General features: G+C 42.0%; 1 protein-coding gene across 1 annotated transcript in view; it reads left to right on the plus strand.

The window, feature by feature from the left end:
* The window catches only part of LOC135906278 (putative helicase MOV-10), a 57,410-nt gene that overhangs the window by 20,092 nt on the left and 18,002 nt on the right, over positions 1-19,316 (plus strand). Inside the window, exons 3-6 of the mRNA XM_065437602.2 lie at positions 5,814-6,048; positions 10,795-11,066; positions 14,286-14,402; positions 19,038-19,194. Of these exons, the coding sequence (XP_065293674.1) occupies positions 5,814-6,048; positions 10,795-11,066; positions 14,286-14,402; positions 19,038-19,194 (781 nt within the window). The remainder of the gene's footprint in view (positions 1-5,813; positions 6,049-10,794; positions 11,067-14,285; positions 14,403-19,037; positions 19,195-19,316) is intronic.

Genomic DNA, 19,316 nt, shown 5'->3' on the forward strand with positions numbered 1-19,316 from the left:
GGAGAGTAGGGTAGGAATAGGCAACTACCGATTTCCCCCGGGTGGGTCAGTCCGGGAGTGCCGTCTACGTGAAGCCGAGGCCAAAAAGGTGTGTTGCCTCCGCCGGGGGCCCTTAAAGGTCCAAACACTCGGCGTCAGCTCAACCCCCAGGATCCCCTTTTACCGGACACGGCTAAGCCGCGCTCGGCTACACACGGGAGGGTCCAGCCCTCGTCTGCTCAGGTACTAGGTGTCGCAACGCCCCAAACGCCTGCTGACGCAGACGCCCGCGGGGATGTTTTTTTACCCCGAAAAAAAAAAAAACCTGCAGCCTTCAGTGACCTCTTCGCAGTCTTTCATCAACGGCGTGTGAAATGAAGGTGAATGCTATGCGTGTCGATTAGTATTGCTTCTCTTTCAAGTAAGCAATACTAACGACTCGTGAAAAAAGAAACAAACTTTTCATAATCTACATTTATTAGGGATGGAAACATCGTCACTTGCACGCAGAGGTCATAAATATATACAAGTTGTCCCAATTAACTATCATGCACCCAGATTTTTAAAAAACAGCAAATGCGTTACTCGAATAAAACCTAGCTAGTGCATATTTGTTTCTGGTACAGTGGAGTATAGCTGCGACTAATTTGTTCATTACTGAGATTTATTTAGGTAATTGTAATTATCTAACTCGAGACGTACTATCCTTAAAGCCCCTCAATCTCCAAAAGTAGCGCCAACCACTTTCCTGTTCCTCCGCTCCACATCCGCGCTTGGCGTGGCCTGGACGGTGGCGCCGCCTATGTTGTTCCTGCCGTAGCAGACGACGGCTAACGCGCTACCGGAGGAAATCCGCGGTAAAGTTCGTTCGAGCGGTTCGAGCCCTGCGGAGAAGTTTTTGAGGCGAGGTTTTACTTCGTCAGTCGATAACTGGCCTTGGGAGGAAGCTTTAGCTCGGGTGCTCCTATCTAAATACATGTAAAAGGAGAATTCGTCTTTCTCGGCAACCACTGCACCAAATTCAACGAGGTTTGTTGCATTTAAAAGAAAAACTTAAAATCTAGTTACTGTTGGTTTCGAATTGTTCATTTAGGTCTTCAATTTTATGAAAAATTGGCAAAAATAAAAAATTTTCACAAAACGAAACTATGAAGTTTACAACTCTATAGAATAGGAACAGCACAACACAGGACGAGCGAGTAAAGAGCACATGCAGCGCTCTGTCCTGTGCTATTAACTCGCTTGTCCTGTGTTGCGCTGTTCCTGTTTTTATTCTACAGATGAACCAACCAGCCCTATTGAGCATATAGCTAACGTTTACTACTCTAACGCGGCAAGGAAAAATGATATCACAATTCTGTGAATTGTATCCAATAATACATCTAAAGCGGAGAAAATTGATGTTACACATGAATCTAAAAAAAAAAGCTCGGTAATATGGAAATACAGCTTACACAGTACCCTTGTGCACAACGTAACAAATTCACGTAAGATATACATTCACATATCAAATTTGTCCGCTTTGAATGTCAGCTTACAGAACAGTCATACCTCTTCTTAAGAGGGAGCTTTAGCTAGGGCCCAACTCCCACGCCGCCTATTCAAATACATGTTAAACGCAAAAACGTTTTTCTGAGAACCCCTGGACCAATTTTGATGGAATTTGTTGCATTTGAGAGACAAAGTTAATTCTAATGACTGTGGGAAGCGGAATTTCGAGTTAGGTCCTGAATTTTGTTGCAAGTATTTTCAAAAATTCGGAAGTTTGAAAAAAATAGAAGCACGAAGTTTACGAATTCATAGCTCTGCATCAAGAGCAGATATCGCGGTTCTGTAAACGGCATCCATTAAACCATTGAAAACGGACAATTCGATAATTCGATATGTCATTTTATATCTTACGTGAAGTTGTTACGTTGTTTACAAGGGTTCTGCGAATTAAGCTGTGTTTACATATTACATTCTTTTAGATTCATATGTGTAACATATCAGTTTTGTCTGCTTAAGATGTACTATTAGATGCAATTCACAGGATTGTATTATAATTTTTCGTTGCTGAGTTAGAGTTGTAAACTTGATAGTTTCGTGTTCGAAATATTTTCGCTTTTTGCCAATTTTGAATAAAAAATTCAAGACCTAAATAAAAAATTCGGAACGAACAGTGACTAGATTTAACGTTTTTCTTTTAAATGCAACAAACCTCGTCAAATTTGGTGCAGAGGTTGCAGAGAAAAACGAATTCTCCTTTTACGTGTATTTAGATGGGAGCACCCGAGCTAAAGCTTCCTCCCAAGGCCAGTTATCGACTGACGAAGTAAAACCTCGCCTCAAAAACTTCTCCGCTGACACAAAAATTCGAAGTCGAGTTAACGTGCGACATCGATTTATTTGGGCACACGTATCGTATGCAAAATATAAACTGCGAATATAGCTTAGAACTTATTTAAAATCAATCTTAAAGTACGCGTGCACGCAGCGAACCGCAAAACGTGGAATCCTCGCGATATCGACATCAAGGAAGGAACATAGAAGGAATGTAAACAGAGAAAACGCTACCATGATGCTACGTCACGAGTTTGTGCGGCTTGCGCTGCCATCGGGGCAGGCCATGGCCATTTTCCTTCGTCCATGGGGCAGGCCCTGTGAGCATAGTTTCCTCTAAAAATTTTTGTAGAAAACTCTATGCCTGTGAGCAAGTTTCTCGCCGCTCCGATAACCCCGGTTTTTTTTTTTCGTCGCTGACGGCAGTGAAAAAAAAAGCTGCTAAAATTTCTGTCCGACACGAAATAACTCAGTGACCTGAAAAGTGTGCATGTTATAAAACTTTGCGCGAAATAGTAAATCGTTGGCGTAATTTCCACTTGCAAGCGGTCAGCGCAACGTACGCTGCAATCGTCTCTGCGAAGTGGCTCGCCTGGCCAACGTATTTTCTCATCGCTACCAACGGCAGCGAGAAAACTAATTGTATTGTCACTTATTAGCGACATAAATGAGCAGACGATTGTGTTGACGAATATATACACTCTTAATCAAAATTACACCCTTTTGCCACACAACGATAATCGTCATCTGTCTTGTCCGCATTTCCTTTCTTTGACGCGGCGAGCCCGGTATTTTCCAGTAACGAACGGCATGCGCGTTATCAGCATGACATAGCATTCCCGACAGGAAAGTAACGAGCGCAGCGCTTTCAAGAAAGGAAATGCGGGCAAGACAGATGACGATTATTTACTCTAAAAGGAGTTTGCACCCTTTGGGGTGTATATATCGTCATCTGCCTTGATGCGTTTCCTTTCTTTAACGCTGCGAGCCCGGTACTTTCCAGTAACGAACGGCATGCGCGTTATTAGCATGAGATAGCATTCCCGCCAGGATAGTAGCGGGTGCGGTGTTTTCAAGAAAGGAAACTCATCAAGGCAGATGGCAGATGTACATCCCAAAGGGTGCAAACGTTTTTAGTGTTGTTGTGTGGCAAATATACACTCCAGAGGGTGTAAACTTTTCTTGGAGTGTAAGACTTTTACACTTTAAGAAAAGTTTACACCCCGCACTCTACACTCTTAAAACGGTTGCACCCTTTGGGGTGTATATTTGTCCCACAACAATAATCATCTGCCTAGCTTGCGTTTCCTTTCTTGAAAACTCGGCGCTCGCTGCCTTCCTGTCGAGAATGCTGCGTCACACGGATAACGCGCATGCCGTTCGTGACTGGGAAGTACAGGGCTCGCAGCGTTAAAGAAAGGAAACGCGGGCAACACGGATGACGATTATTGTTGTGGGACAAGATACGCCCCAAAGGGTGTAAATTTTTCTAAGAGCGTACACTCTAGAAAAATGTACACCCTTTGGGGCGTATCTTGTCCCACAACAATAATCGTCATCCATGCTGCCCGCGTTTCCTTTCTTTAACGCTGCGAGCCCGGTATACTTTCCAGTCACGAACGGCATGCGCTTTATCAGTGTGACGCAGCATTCTCGACAGGAAGGCAGCGAGCGCCGAGTTTTCAAGAAAGGAAACGCAAGCTAGGCAGATGATTATTGTTGTGGGACAAATATACACCCCAAAGGGTGCTACCATTTTAAGAGTGCAGTTTACACCCTTTGGAGTGCCCCTTCTGATAACGCGAGTGCCGTTAGTTACTGGAAAGTTCCGGGCTCGCAGCGTTAAAGAAAGGAAACGCATCAAGGCAGATGACGATTATCGTTGTGTGGCAGAAGCGGAACGCCAGAGGGTGTAAACTGTTCTTAAAGTGTGCAGAGTGTGTATTTGCCACACAACGATAATCGTCATCTGTCTTGCCCGCATTTCCTTTCTTGAAAACGCTGCGCTCGTTACTTGCTTGTCGGGAATGCTATGTCATGCTGATAACGCGCATGCCGTTAGAAAAAAAGTAGAAAATTAAATAAGAACGTAGTTACGTTTGCTGGCTTTAGTGTCTTGACATGGATGCTTTGCAAAATTTGATATTTAATTTTCTGTGACATGACGGCATAAATGAACCACCGCAACACTTCGTCTCATCGGACCTCGCTGCGTGCTTTGTCAACTTGTCTGATAGTGTGTTGATTTGGCTTGTCTCGTTGTATGTTCCGATGTACGACTTTAGAAAAGGCAGTGCACCTTTGGCGCCAAATGTTTATAACAACATTAAAGCCAGAAAGTTCCGGAATTGAAAATCTAAAGCATGACTTTAGAAAAGTCAATGCACCTTTCGCATCAAAATTTTGATACCTTTATACCCATAAGGTTACGGAATTGAAATCCGTGCGCTGACATCCACAGGCACGACAAGCCTGCTCGCTATCAAAACACCCTTGAAACTTTGTGTTCAGATGGGGCTCCCTGCGTTATATGTGACTCCCGGTGCATGGGCGGTGCTGCAAAATTCAGCCAGAGTTTGCAAAGTACGTGATGAGATGTCTTTTCGAGCATGAAAAAGACATTCTAGACAAAATCCAGAATAGTTTCTGGCGCCGGGGACTGTTTTGGTCAGCGAAAAAAATTCGGGCGGGGTGGGGGGGAAGCTGAAGCCCCATAAGCCCTCCTCCCTGGCTATGCCACTGGTATGCTTAGCAATTTTTATATGTGTAAAAATTAACACAAATTTATTGCAATAAACGTATGCGTTTCTTCAAACAAATGGCACACTTCTGCTTGAGAACATGAATTGTCTGCTGCAGCTGTTTCTGTATGTACGTGTGCACTTGTGTGTGTAAATGAAGTTCTATGTTTGGAACAGGAAAAAGAAAGAAATGGTTTGAAATAACCCACAGCCTTACTCATAATTAAATTTGATTGAGAAAAAGTTTTAAAAGTTTGCTTTTGATGCTAAATGTTCTTGTTAAAGGTGAGTATCTGCGGAAAACCATTAAATAAATGCACGACAATGCAAAATAAATGCACTAGTGCTGGCGCTTTCGTTTGTCGTTTTCTTTGTCCTGCCTTCACACAGTGCTATATTCCTTTCAAGGTGTGGCCTTGCTTGTTTCAACAGCCCTGTCATGACAAAGTATAAGATAGCTCTCAGGTGAAAATTACTGGAAAGTTGTATTAAATTATTGTGTTCATGCCCAGATGGTGGCAGATTACTTTTGCTAGTATCCAGTGGTGTTAGCTGGCAAAACAAAAAGAAAAGAAATCAATATGTGGCAATCCAGCTAGACCAGTAGACCCCAGCTAAATGTTTGACAAGGGGTTGCATGTGAATTTACATTTGGAAAGTGGACACTTAAATTTCTACCAATTGTAATTAAATGCTGATTAACTTTGTATACCAAAGTAACCCATCCTAGCAAAGCCATATATGTACCACTTTCTCACTTTCTCCCCACAGGGAGCCATTGCTACGCAACAAAAGCCATGTCAAGGTGTCATGTTTGAGTGCGAGAAAATGCGTGCCTGCGGTCTACATACGTGCGGAGTTGCACAAGGAAGTTCGTCGCACTGTGCGTGTGCAAGTCTCAAGCACCTGTCGAAGTTCAGTGCTAGTGCAGAGCTGCAGCCTGCTTGAACCAGATGACATATTTTGTATTGAAGGTGCAGATAAAATAAGTGGCCCAGGAAATTGCGTAAGTGTTCCTTGTACTACCTAGACTACACAGTGCAGTGGCACATGCAGTACTGGAGACGCAGCACATATTTTACGCCATGTGCCAATTGTAATTCTGTAGTATTTAGGATGCATTGCGATGGCTTAGTGAGGAAATGAATGGGCTGGGGACGCACTTTCCATTTCCTCCGAAAATGCAGGGAAGTGCTCGGCTTGCAGGTTGATTGGGCATTCACCTTTTTCCTAGTTCATCTGTTAGGTAATTGTTTGTGACAGTTGGACATGCCTGTTAAAGCGTTGTGTGTCGCTCCACCGCCTCGGCTAAATCAATTTTTTCTTTATCATTTTTTTTTGTTATATACGTTTTTGTCATATGTGTGTTTCTTATGTATGTTCTTTTTTTATGCTTTGTCTCATGTTGCATATTGCACACGTTAAAGGGACAATCAATGCAAATATTCAGTCAAGTTAAATGATATATTTAGGCTCTGGAACGTCTATAAGGCGTCAATATTATCGCAAACAGTTTTATATGGTAATCGAGTAATTGAGGTATACATGCAGGACATGATTGGAGACTCTCCCAGGATATACAAGTACTAGCCCGATGACGTAGATATCGTAAATCTGTCGCCTATAATACCCAACCACTCACATAATAAAAAGATGATATCGCGTCGCATTATAAGACGGAATAAAGTGCTATTTGTCTACTTATTTTATTCGCTTCATAAAAAAAAACAACTTTTTGGCGTTTCTTGACAACGACGCGGGCGGTCAAAAGGCTACATTTTTGCTCGGCTCGGCGCCCCTCGTGATTTCGCGTTTCAGTAGTTTCGTTATCGCATAGTGCTGCGCTGGTTTTTCTGGTTCGTGAAATTCACACAAACTGCAAGTAGCAGAGAATGCCTTTCCGGCAGTACGAGCAGTGTCAGCAGCATGTCACAAGTCTTTGCAGCCTAAATTAAATCGAGCCCAGCATCGCGAGCCAATGTTTCATTGTCAGGGCCATCAACAAGGCCCATCGCGATCAACGAAAGTCGAAGCCCTAAGTATGAATGAGTCGAAGATATTGTTTACGATTCGATGCGCGCTTCTCCTTCCGCTTTCGATGGTCTCGACTCGGTTTCTAGTCGCGCTTTTGCGTATTGCGAAAAAAAAAAAAAACTTGGAGGACGCTTAAGCTTCGCCTTCAAGAGTGGAACGCGATAGCGTTATCGCACCCCGTTCGCACCGCCCACTCATCCGCTTGGCATGCTCTTGAGTCACACAAAGACGAAACGTGCACCTGAGCAAGCGGAACGAACCAAAAAACTCGGTGTCTCGGAGGGAGAAACGATCTACGCGAGTCAAACACGTGATCGGCACGGACAGACGGGCCGCGACGCGCCATGAAGGCGGACGCGATCATGGGGCTGACGCCTCGATGGGATCGTCCTCTATCTCGCGTGAGAGCACCACACAGACGCATGGCTCCTCGCCAGCAGCTCGCAGGGGCCGCTTTCCCACCAGACGCGCAACGGCGCAGCGATCAAGTCAAAGGCGTCCCGCATCGGACGCTGCACCTAGGAATCGCGCTGTGAGCGGAAAGAGGAGCCGCGTCACCTGAACACGAGGCTTCGAGTGACGCACGCTGGAAGTTGTAAGCGGAGAGAGCGAGAAAACTTATTAAACGCAAGGGTATTGGGGCATCCTCGCGCCGGTTCCCGCACGGCCTCAATGCGCTCAAACGAGACTCGAAGGGGAGAAGCGGGCGTGTGGCGCGCCACTTGTCGGGGCAGCGCCGTACATAGCGAGGAGGGGGTCTTCTGTGTTTGGCGCAAGATGGCTCTGCGTGTACGCCAAGCGCAGAAGAAATGTAGCGGAAACGTACTTCGCTACGCATTTAATTGCGATTTCTGTAATTTACAGGCTCATAATTACTGATATACACTGCAATATAACTTTCTACGGCACGTTTCTGAGGCAACACCGCATTCACTAGAGGCACTTTTTTCCCACTTTGAAGCATCGAACTCGTGGCTGAGTGCCTAGGGCAGGATATTTTAAAGCGAATGAATGTGCCAGTTAGGTCAGGAGTGAAAACATTCTTTTTCAAGTTACACTCGAATACACTACCTGTCAAAGCGTGGCTTGAAGAAAAGGAAATCTTTGTCCCTTGGACAACGAACTGTCTGTTATAAGTAAGAAGCCAGAGACAATCGAGCATGTTTTTCTAGACTGCTGGGATGCAATATTCCACTGGGACGTCCTACAGAGAACTATCAAGAAAGAGTTGCCACTAGACCCTTATGGTATCAGGTTTTTACCGTTTTATCACGAAGATGTGCCCTATGACTTGTTCATGCTTCTTGGCCTCCACAGCTTGTGGACAACACGTATGCAAGTAAGGCATGCAGACTATAATACCCGCAGTGCACGTGAAAACTTTATTGAAAGCGCTGCTTAGAGAATCTATCCGGGCACAGCATGACCCACCTCAGTGGGTAACATTTCTTGACCTAGTGAACTAGTGAATTTTAACTTGGCTCGTCTCAGCTCAAGTGTAGCTGAAGTGTTTTATTGTTTGTGACTTTTTTGTTTCTCATATGTGAACTTCGGAAATAAAGAAAAAAAAACATGGCTGAGTGGTAGTGCCACTGTCTCGCACTCCGGAGACCCTGGTTCGCTTCTCACCCAGCCCATCTTGCAAGTTGTTTTTATTTATGAATTGCCTTCCGCCATTTTTCGCTCATGGCCAACGCCGCCGCCGACACCAGCTTTTCTGTGACACGAGCTCCTTAACACTGTCGCTTTAGAAATCAGCACTGGCTGACGGCAATCAAGAGCGGTGATGGCGTGGGCAACGTTGCAACTCCCAGCACGGGGGTGGGAGATATAGTTGCACTAGTGGTAGGCAGACCCTTCAGATGTGATTTTCTTTTAAACTAAGTATTTTTTTCCTGGCACAAAAGCACTGCAAGGTTTCTAGAAAGGTATTTTAAAAGTGTGCATTGACTTAATATTTGCCTTTAGTGGCTCTTTAATGAGTGACGTAGATGTATATAGTATTATTTAAAAGTTATTTGCTGCTGAAATGTGTGCTTGTTAGGTATTTCAGTAGTTAGTCAGAGGAATAAAATTACTATTAATTCAGAAAACAAAGAAAAAATTTGCTAGCTTTGAATTCGGTGTGTTTGTTTTGTATTATGTACATTTTTCTCAATCTACAAGTGACTACAATTGGCTTCAGAAGTTGTATTGTGAGGTGGTATTCATTGATGTTGGCCATTATGTAGTAGCATTCTACAAAGCTTTGATATTCATAGTTTAATACAATTACAAGAGGGGAACTGTGGCACTAACGTCTGTGGGAGCTGCAACCAGGGCAGTTCAACCAGTATGGAAATGATGGTTAGTACATGGATATGCCTAAACTTTGTCCTTCTGGCTGTAAACAATTTCATTACTTTGAAAACTGATCATGTTTAGAAATTACTGCGTTAAAATAAACATAATTAAAATTGTCCGATAACAGGATTAGAAAACACGGGACATTTAAGCAAAGCAGCCCAGTATGGATGCCACGAATGCATGGACAAGCAGAACCACAGCAATTAGCAGCAATCGTGCATGTTCAGTCTTATTGCCTTTTGTATTTCAAAAAAGTATAGATTGCTTTGAAATTCAGTCCAATGAAGGCATATAAAGCATAATAATTGAAGCCACTAGAACGTCTGAAGCCACAAGCACGAAGATCAGACAAATCTATGTACTAACCATCATTCCCGTGGTGGCTCAATGATCGCAGTGCCACAGTCCCCTCTCGTAATTATTATAGGAAACCCTATGTAGACATAACCCACCATGGTAGGAATGTAGGTTCTTTATGTTCATAAGGAACAGCAAAACACCTAGAACACTATCTTGGAGTACTACAAAGCTTGCGTCACTCTGAGGATCAGTAACAGCCAATAACAGCGCACTGTTTCCAGAAAGAAACGAAGTCTTTTATCATTACTAATGTAAAAATGTAAATGTATAAATGATAGTTTCGCTATTATTTGGCTGTGTAACACACAATCGAAAGCTTTAGAAAATTCAATAAAAATGCAATAGGTATGTAGATTCTCATCCATATTTGTAAACAAGTTAGTAAACTCAATTAGTTGCATTTCTCACAAAAGTCCTTTTCTAAAGCCACATTGATTATGGAAGAAAATGCCATTAGCATGCAGGTGTTGAGTGATGTTGGATGGGATATGTTGAGCAATTTACATGGCACACTTGTTAGTGATATGGGATGGTAGTTAGCAATGCTGCTTTTGTTACCTGACTTAAGTAGGGAGACTACTTGACCAATTTTCCAGTCTTGGTGGGGTATCTCTCCTCTGGATAATGACTGTTGAAAGATGCATTGCAGAGTGTTGCTGGGAGTGGGTGCAGTATACTTGAGGATTGTACTAGTGGCCGTCGACATCCAAGCCGGTTAAAATTTTAAGGTTGGTAATTACCAATGAAATCCCAGCAGTACATACATCGATTGTATCCATGTACAAATAAAATACTTCTGCCATTGATGGAATGGTCTTCTTTCGCAAAAACACTTGTAAAATAATATAACTGGGTTTTGTTCGGGCATGATTGGAGTGCTGTCATGTAGTGCTCTCTTTAAATATATGTGGCGGTGTTGGTTGGCTATTTTTCACTGGTTCTCATCACTGGCCGTGCAGTGCGCATTGACCGTTTTCATGCACTCACTTTTTATTCCTGGTCTTTCCTGAAGGTGTGCATCTCTCCAGGCTCTACATATGACATTGTCCTCTCCTGCACAGTCAGGAGCACCGGTGTGAAGAGGACTGGCATAGTGTTCAAATTTTGTATGGAACATGCCTTGCAGAAAAAGCCTTTTGTGATAGTTCGCTTCTTCGAACTTGCCTGCCATGATGACCCTACTGAGAACAGTGTGCTGGAGCCGCAAATACCATATGAATACCGGCTGCCTGTGCCTAGGCTTCCTGATGCACAGCACATCATTCCTGTTGAATGTAGTGGAAGGTTTGTCCACAGCATGTTCTTCCTTTTAACATTCTAATGCATTTTCTTTTTCTTGGGAGGGGTTGCAGGGCTCTTCTGGAAGAATCACTTTTTGCTATAGTTCTTTGAACTTGCTTTTAGCCCCTAAACCATTCAGAGCACAAGAATTTCTTCTATGGCAATTTTTAGAGCATCCTGGAAACATTCTCCTGAATAATAATAATAATAATAATAATAATAATAATAATAATAATAATAATAATAATAATAAATGTCCGAGTTTCATCCTTTTGAAATGCTTAAGCAGAGCAGTGTGTTCACTGCAACAGTAATTCCATATTGCGAACCTCTACCAATTATTGCAGCTTTTCAGTGACATTAAAGCAATGAAGGTGTACTGAGAAAGTTGACACGTGTTTTAGTGGATATATATGGTGGTTTAAACACTCCATGCAACGTAAGACTGCTGACTGAAGCAAGCCATTTAAAAGTGTGCATACCTTTACAGTCAGTGATGGCTCAACAACTCAGTGCCAAGTGCTGCTCAAAGTAAAAAAATTGTCCTAGCTGGCTTCCTTCTCCTCACTTAATCGTCACCCATGGCCCTGCCTTTAGAAAATTTGCTCAGATGCTTCCTTATCATAAAGCTGCTCCCCCTTCAGGGTAAGTTTTGTTGATCAGGTGCAAGGTATACGTGTAGGAATCAAGCGGGCCATTTGAATTTTCGTGATAAATCTTATTTGCAGTGGCACATGCCCACACACATTGGGGTGGGGTGATGACTAGATACTTTGTGCAGGAGCTCACTGCGATTCTTCTCTAAATCCCCTATTCAAATGACCCATTTGTGCTATGAGTCTCCTTCATCCCCATACTTGGTAATTTTGGCTGTTTGTGTGTGTGGTATGCGAACACAGCAAGCTCATGCAATGTTGCTGAACAGCTGGGATACTTCTCTTTATATTGGTTGTATCTGTTAGAAACCTTTCTTGAATGGCAGAGGAATGAAGGGCAAGCATACATCATGCTTTCTTGGGAGAAGCCTCTCTTTCTGCTTGATCTTGTCACTGACTATATATTGATCCAGAGCATAATGCACCTCCATATTATAATCGTTCTTGTATTGTCAGTTAAGTTCCTTTGTTGCTTTCTGGTATCCACTTTGTTGATTTACCTGGCAAATAGTCTTGTCAGAAAAATTTATTTGAAGTCTTGCTGCTCTCACAAGTCTTTCTCCCAGCCATATGTATGATGGCTGGATTTCAATGGGAAGAAATGCAGCATGCCTGTGTAATAAAATTCCTGTGCACATTAGGAGACTAAGGTGTTCAGTATTGGTCTAGCCACCTCCTGTGTGTTGCCCTTCATGGCATAACTATATGGCTTGTGCTAAAAGTAGTCCACAGATGACTTTATTAAATGTAGTGTCAGACTTCTGCACTTGTTTATTTGTGCTTGGAGTGTACTTGGGATATAGTGTAGATAATTAATATAGTGTAGATAATTACAAAGGAAGGTTTACACAACATTGCCAAGCTTTTGCACCAATTCTTTTCTTTATATGATGGATTTATTCGCATATCCCTGCCTATACTTTACTGAATCTGGCCTCACAGCTGTACCAATGTATAAGCAGCGACACCTCGTGCCTCCCATGATAGCCACCTAGCTCTCTCAAAGTAGCAACAGCTATTGAGCAAATTCACCATGCCTCTTTAATTCATGAAGTTTCATGTACTTGCCAGAAATTTGGGTGCTCTTGGAGCTTTGGCATGCTGAGGGGGTATGCACCTAGTAGGCTAGCTTCAAAGGCCCATTCATATTGTTCAAAGGATAACTAAAGTCTGAATATCGTCACAAAGAAATGATGATGCAATAGATTTTTTTTTATGTTCTTTCATACATCAACCAACTTTCCTGAATGTGGCTAGCTATGTGGCCTTGTGAAGCTGTACCAATGTGTGAAGTAAGAAAGAAAATCCTAATCTTTGGCTGGATTTGAGAACCCCATGGTTGTGATATGGGTGCTCTACTACTACTCCATAACTGCATTGCATTACCCACAGAAAAAAACAACCTTATGCTGTAACCTTACTCTCCTAGTTCACAACATTGTTTTGACAGGTCACGTTAAAAGTACCATCACAAAATATTAAACCCTTTCTTTTGTGATGTAAATTAATTAATCCTTGTACTATTGACCACCACAAGGACCAGAAGTGTGATATATCACTTATTTACAAAATATAAACAAAGCATTAATGGGGGAAATATGTATTGCAGTTCAGCATACTGTACTTGATGTCACAGCCAGCAAATCATCTACAGAGCACCAAAATCGCTCTGGACATATGTGATGTCCAGAGCGATGTCCATCTACATCGTAGATAATAGATGTAGTGGCAATAAACATATTATACAAACTTGTAAATTGTTTCATAGTGCCCCTTAACAATGAAATGCTATTGCATTCTCATAGTGATCAGAGATAAATTCTGCAAGCATGTTTTTCTCTACAGTATGCTTCGTTTCTTTCCTTGGAAGTTGGGTGGTGGCACAAACATTTTATATGACAAACACCTCACTGCATATTTGAATCTGCTCTTTGCTAAATGCACATGTTTGTTCATCTCGTGCGTATGTCAGAGTAACTCCTGCATAGTGTTTTTTTGTGCATGCATTCTTGTAGTCTCATTGCTTTTGGTTCCACTAGATTCTGCAGTTTGAGCAACCAAAATTATGTTTTGAAAATGCTTTATTGGCAAATTCAGCATTGCATTTGGAATATTCTGCATTGTTGTTTAGAGATTCCCTTCTCAGTATTTTTAGGAAGATTTGGTCTGAACCTTTCAGGTGAACTCTATTTGATTAGCAAATATAATCACATATAAAACTGGTGGTAAGCCATTGTGCAGCAGGCATGTGTGTAAATTGGCTTGTATCACTGTTCTGCTGAAATTTAGCTTTCATTCATGCATCATGGCAAGGGCAAATTGAATTTCTGTTGTGCAGGAAAGCCAACTTGTAAGCTTTGTATAGGTTCTGGCTATCATCAATTATACAAATAGAATAAACAAATTATTTATCCATTTGTATTAAGCAGCAGCATTTGCTGCTGTTGAAATGAGTGCTTAATAATATGTGTGCAAGATTTTCTTGGGATCTATAGTTGACTTGATCCAGAGAATGAAATTGCTTTTAAAATGCTAACATTCTTTGGGGTTTCCACAAACCATCTAGGAACCGGTTCAGAGAAGAATATGAAGTTCCTGCACTATTCAAAAAATTCCACAAGTATGGTTTGAAGCCTTGGAGCAACATCACAGATGAACAGCAGGAACAGCTCAAAGATACACTGTAAGCAATGCTGTAGGCAGAGAAGAAGTTATACTTTATGTGCTTGCATTGTAAAGCTATAGTGGGATGTTTAGCTCAGCAGATTTTTCAGTCAAAATTAAGCTAAGCAGTGCATTCTGTATGCTTTGGCTTGTTGATGTGGCATTTTGTTAAATCATCATGCAGACGTACACATGCACTCATTTGGTGTCCTTACTGTGTGTGTCTACATTATGATTTTTTATAAACAACTAATTTCCCTTTTACCATATGCATTAGTGGCATAGCCAGAAAATTTTTGGAGAAGGGGGCTCACCCTTGATTGGGCGAGTAGAGGGGCAACGCTGCCCCACTGGCAAAACTTCTGATATTCATTACCAGATATATTGCCCATTATAGTGAAAAAAATCTGTGCATTATTTATATCCTTACTTGAAGAATCAAACTAGTGACGTCTGGCCTTTCCACGTTTCTGTGCAATGGATGTACTAGATATTTACTTAAATTTAGTGTGTAGCTATTCATTAGTTTTTTTAGTTGTGTGTGTGTGTGTGCATACATACATACAGGGTGTCCCATATAACTTGAACGCCAAGAGTTTAAAAATGAAAGGCACGTCGGAACCGAATTGAACCAAATGCATACTATTCACAATAGCCTATAGTAACTCGGACATTTTTTTGTTTTCCCGATAACTTGGTAATGAAGTTTAATTACCCAACGTTTTAATTATTGGCTGAGGATCCCAAGTATGATGCGCAGATTTGTAGAGCGCCTTCAGAAACCACCGATCGAGTTGTTTCCTTTACGATACGTCTTGCGTAGTCCTTTTTTTCTAGGTTGCAAAGAAAGCCCGTGAAATATGAAAAAAGCCACGTGATGGAGCGCTTGAGCAGTGGTATCGTGCGCTCTCAAGCGTGCGTTCGGTGAACAAGGTCGGCACTCGTCGGATGATGGCGAAAATGCTTGCTGCTGGTCGAGCGGTGCCGATGAGATAAAGAACGCCCTGCCGCTTCCTCGTCGCCGGTCACAATGCAGCCAACCTTGTTCACCGAATGCGTGCTTGAGAGCAGCACAATACCACTGCGCAAACGCTCCATCACGTGGCTTTTTTCATATTTCACGGGCTTTCCTTGTACCCCGGAAAAAAAGGACTACGTGAGACCTATCGTAAAGGAAAGAACTCTATCGATGATTTCTGAAGGTGTTCTACAAGTCTGTGTCTCATACTTAGGGTACTCAGCCAATAATTAAAAAGTTAGGTAAATAAACTTAATTAATTAGTGAGTTATCAGGAAGACAAAAAATTGTCTGAGTTAATATAGGCTATTGCAAATAGTATGCATTTGGTTCAGTTCGCTTCCGATGCGCCTTTAATTTTTAAATCCTTGGCTCAAGTTATGTGGGCACTGTGTGTGTGTGTGTGTGTGTGTGTACGATGAAAAGTTATGCAGGTCCCGTGCATATGTAGTTGAAGAAACGAAGGTGCACACTTACGAAAATTGCATCTTTAATGTTTTTAATGTTTTGGCCGTGCCACGGCTGAAACGTTCAAAATATTAAAGATGCAATTTTCGTAAGTGTGCACCTTCGTTTCTTCAACTATATATATATATATATATATATATATATATATATATATATATATATATATATATATATATATATATATGTATGTGTGTATATATGTGTGTATATATATATATATGTATGTGTGTATATATGTGTGTATATATATATATATGTATGTGTGTATATATGTGTGTATATATATATATATGTATGTATGTGTGTATATATGTGTGTATGTAGTAGGCAAAGAGGGATTCTTCAGGCTACCTTTTAAACGTAAAGAACTTGAGTGGTGCTACAAGGTAAACAGAACAAGTATTTAATTTTGACAGTTTCGATCGGTGGACTGATCTTCATCAGGGTCTACAAAAAAATGGCAGTTCGGCCCTGGTAGGGAAGACACCAGACCGAGTACCCGGTCGTTCTTACATACATCAAACCGAGAGGAACAGTTGTGACAGTGATTGATTTTCGGCGCCTTGGCAGATTTACAGCGGCCTTTGGCAGCTATGCAGGGCAAGAGGAAGGCGGAGTCACGTGTATGTAGAGCAAGGAGGTCAGTGAGGGAAAAAAAAGGAAAAAGAAAGAAAACGGAAAGAAAAAGAAAAAAGCACACAGGAGGAGGGAGACGTAAGACGGAGAGGGAGGGGGGCGGGAAGTAGCGGCAACTAGGTTCCCGTGCACCCGAGGCAAGGAGGGAGAAAGCGGTCGCTCCGCAGCTCCAGTGCGTGGGCTGCCGTTGTAGCGGGAGCAGGTGGCGGGGGGCACAATAGAGAAGGGGCCCAGAAGGAAGACAGAAGAGCGGCAACTTGTAGAAAGAAACACAGTGTCACAGTACATATATACAAGGCACGACCCGTTCCGGCAACTTTGTGGTCCAGCTACGGTGCGAAAAAAAGAAAAAAATATATAGTTCCAAAAAAGGATATATGCATGGGATTCGCCAAGCAAGTGCGCCCATGGGCTTAGATTTAGGGAGTCGAGTTAAATAGCCTCCTTGTGGTCCAGTTTTTGAACGTTTAACAGACAACTGACATCAAGTCAGCACGTGCGTATTTCAAGAAGGGCAATAGCTCACTCAGAATGACCACTTCAGTGGCAGGGTCCAGGAAACTGAATTTATTGGTTTTCCGCTCGCCCCCTTGAGGCGCATGCGGAGGGGTGAGCAAGCAGTGAATAGCCAGCGTCTCAATCTTAGAGTACATAGCATGTATTCGCGTTTCCCATGCACTTTCACGGCATATCCCGGAGGCACGTCATCTGCCCCGGACTCTCATTAATTCCTTTAGTGTACGTTCCAAATTTATGGATGAAAAAAGATTCTCTCTGCTCGCGTGCACGGGTGTGTTGGAAACCAGATTGCAAGAGCACAACGCTCACGCGTTCAAAGGAGTGATCTGGCAGCCGAACGTGCCTGGAGAAGGGTAAATTGGGGAGACTTTTCACATGCGCGCGGTGATTGTTAAACCGCAGGCGGAAAGGGGTCTCTGTTTGGCCGATATATTCCTGCTTACACACCTTGCATCGAATTTTGTACACGACGTTACTGGAATCACAGTCAAGATTTTCGGTAATTTTATATACGAAGGGCGAGTTCGATGCTTCAGCCGTGTCTGCTGTTGTCATGTGACGGCATACCTTGCAACGAGGTTTCCCACACGGTCGACAGCCCTTGGGCGTGTTTGACTTCTGTGTCCTCGCCCTGACTAACAAATCCCTTAAATTTTTGTTTCTTCTATACCCAACCCGAGGCGGCTGCTTGAAGATAGTAGCGAGTCGGATGCTCTGTTTCATGATATTAAAATGGCGGGTGAGAATGGCATTGACCCGCGGAGCACCGGTGGTGTATGTGAGGACCAAGTTTAGATCTGATTGTGTATTGGTATTGGTGTGTGTGTGTATATATATATATATATATATATATATATATATATATATATATATATATATATATATATATATATATATAGAATCACAGTTCGAATTTTTATTATTTGCACATTTTAACCCTTTGGAACAAATTTTGCCCTTGTAGCATGTGTACTGCATTGAGTACACCAAATCCGTATGCCTGCAGAAGTTTATTTAGGCTGTGAGAGAGTTGTGTGTTATAGCATTAATTATAGTTAGAAGAAAGAAACATTTGTGTGATGTCTAGTTAGAGAATGTCATTAACCTGATAGTTCTTTTGTTTTGAAGGAGTGCTAGCATTATTGTGTAGTAGGTTTGATAAGTGCTACAGAATGTTAGCATTTTTCTTCTACTGTCTGTAAACAATTTAATAAAATCATTTTAAGCAGACAGTGTTTTATGCAGCCAATAATAATCTGGCACAAATGGTACTCAAAACAATTGCGATCAGTTGCTGAGAAACATGGGTGGTATGCACACAGTAGCAGCATGTAGCAGTTTATTCAGAGAGCATTCTGCAAATTAAAATTTTAAAACATCCTTCGATGCAGTTTGCACTGAAAAATGGTTTCAGAAAGACAGTTTGAAGTTATACTGTGTGCCATGGACTGCTAAATGCCCGGTATTTTATAGATGGCAGTGCACATTTTTTACAGAGATAACACTTTATTAGCTGATTAAACAGTGTTTCAAATGTGTTTCCCTCTGAAAGTACAGTTTTTGCATGCTTGTTTACCACTGTTCTGGCACGGGTGATTACTGCTGCAAAGAAATACATACTGGACAAAATACATTGGAAGGATGAGAACAGAGTGTCAGATGGCACACCAGCATGAATAGAACTGCTTGCCGCAAGGGAAGTGGGCAGAAAGAGCTGTGAGCACTAAATCGTAAAGGACTTGACTCCCTCTAACAACTAAATTGTGTGCATAGGTGAAACGTATAATAAAAAAAGCAGCATCGATCTTCTATTGTTTGGAGCACATCTAAGGTGAGCATCTCAAGTTCGTCGTATAGCCGGGCATGCTAGTAAACACTTAACTGTGGCACAAAAAGTGTTAACTGTAAGAGAAGTTAGTTGCAATTCAGGTTGCCCTGAAGACATGTAAAGGATTCTTCTACATAGTGCAGAATCAGCACACAATATCAACTAGCGTTTTTTGTTTATTCCAGGAAACATCTAGATGAACCACTGTCTAAAGAAAGTTATTATAAGTATTTCACTGCACTTCTCTACCTTGAAGAAGTTCAAATGAGTGTTGACATCAGGACATATGACATGATTGACGTCTTGGTGCAACAACATGGTTCTGGATTGTTTGCCTTAGAGGTAATGTTCGGCTGCTTTTTCTTTAATTTTGCATGTAAGCAGGTAAAGAGTTGAAACACGACTTAGGAAACTTGTGTGAGCATGTTACAGTAGCAGTAAATTTTAGGGAAAAGTGCTATCAA

Source organism: Dermacentor albipictus, chromosome 1 (genome assembly GCF_038994185.2).
Source record: "Dermacentor albipictus isolate Rhodes 1998 colony chromosome 1, USDA_Dalb.pri_finalv2, whole genome shotgun sequence".
Lineage (NCBI taxonomy): Eukaryota > Metazoa > Arthropoda > Arachnida > Ixodida > Ixodidae > Dermacentor > Dermacentor albipictus.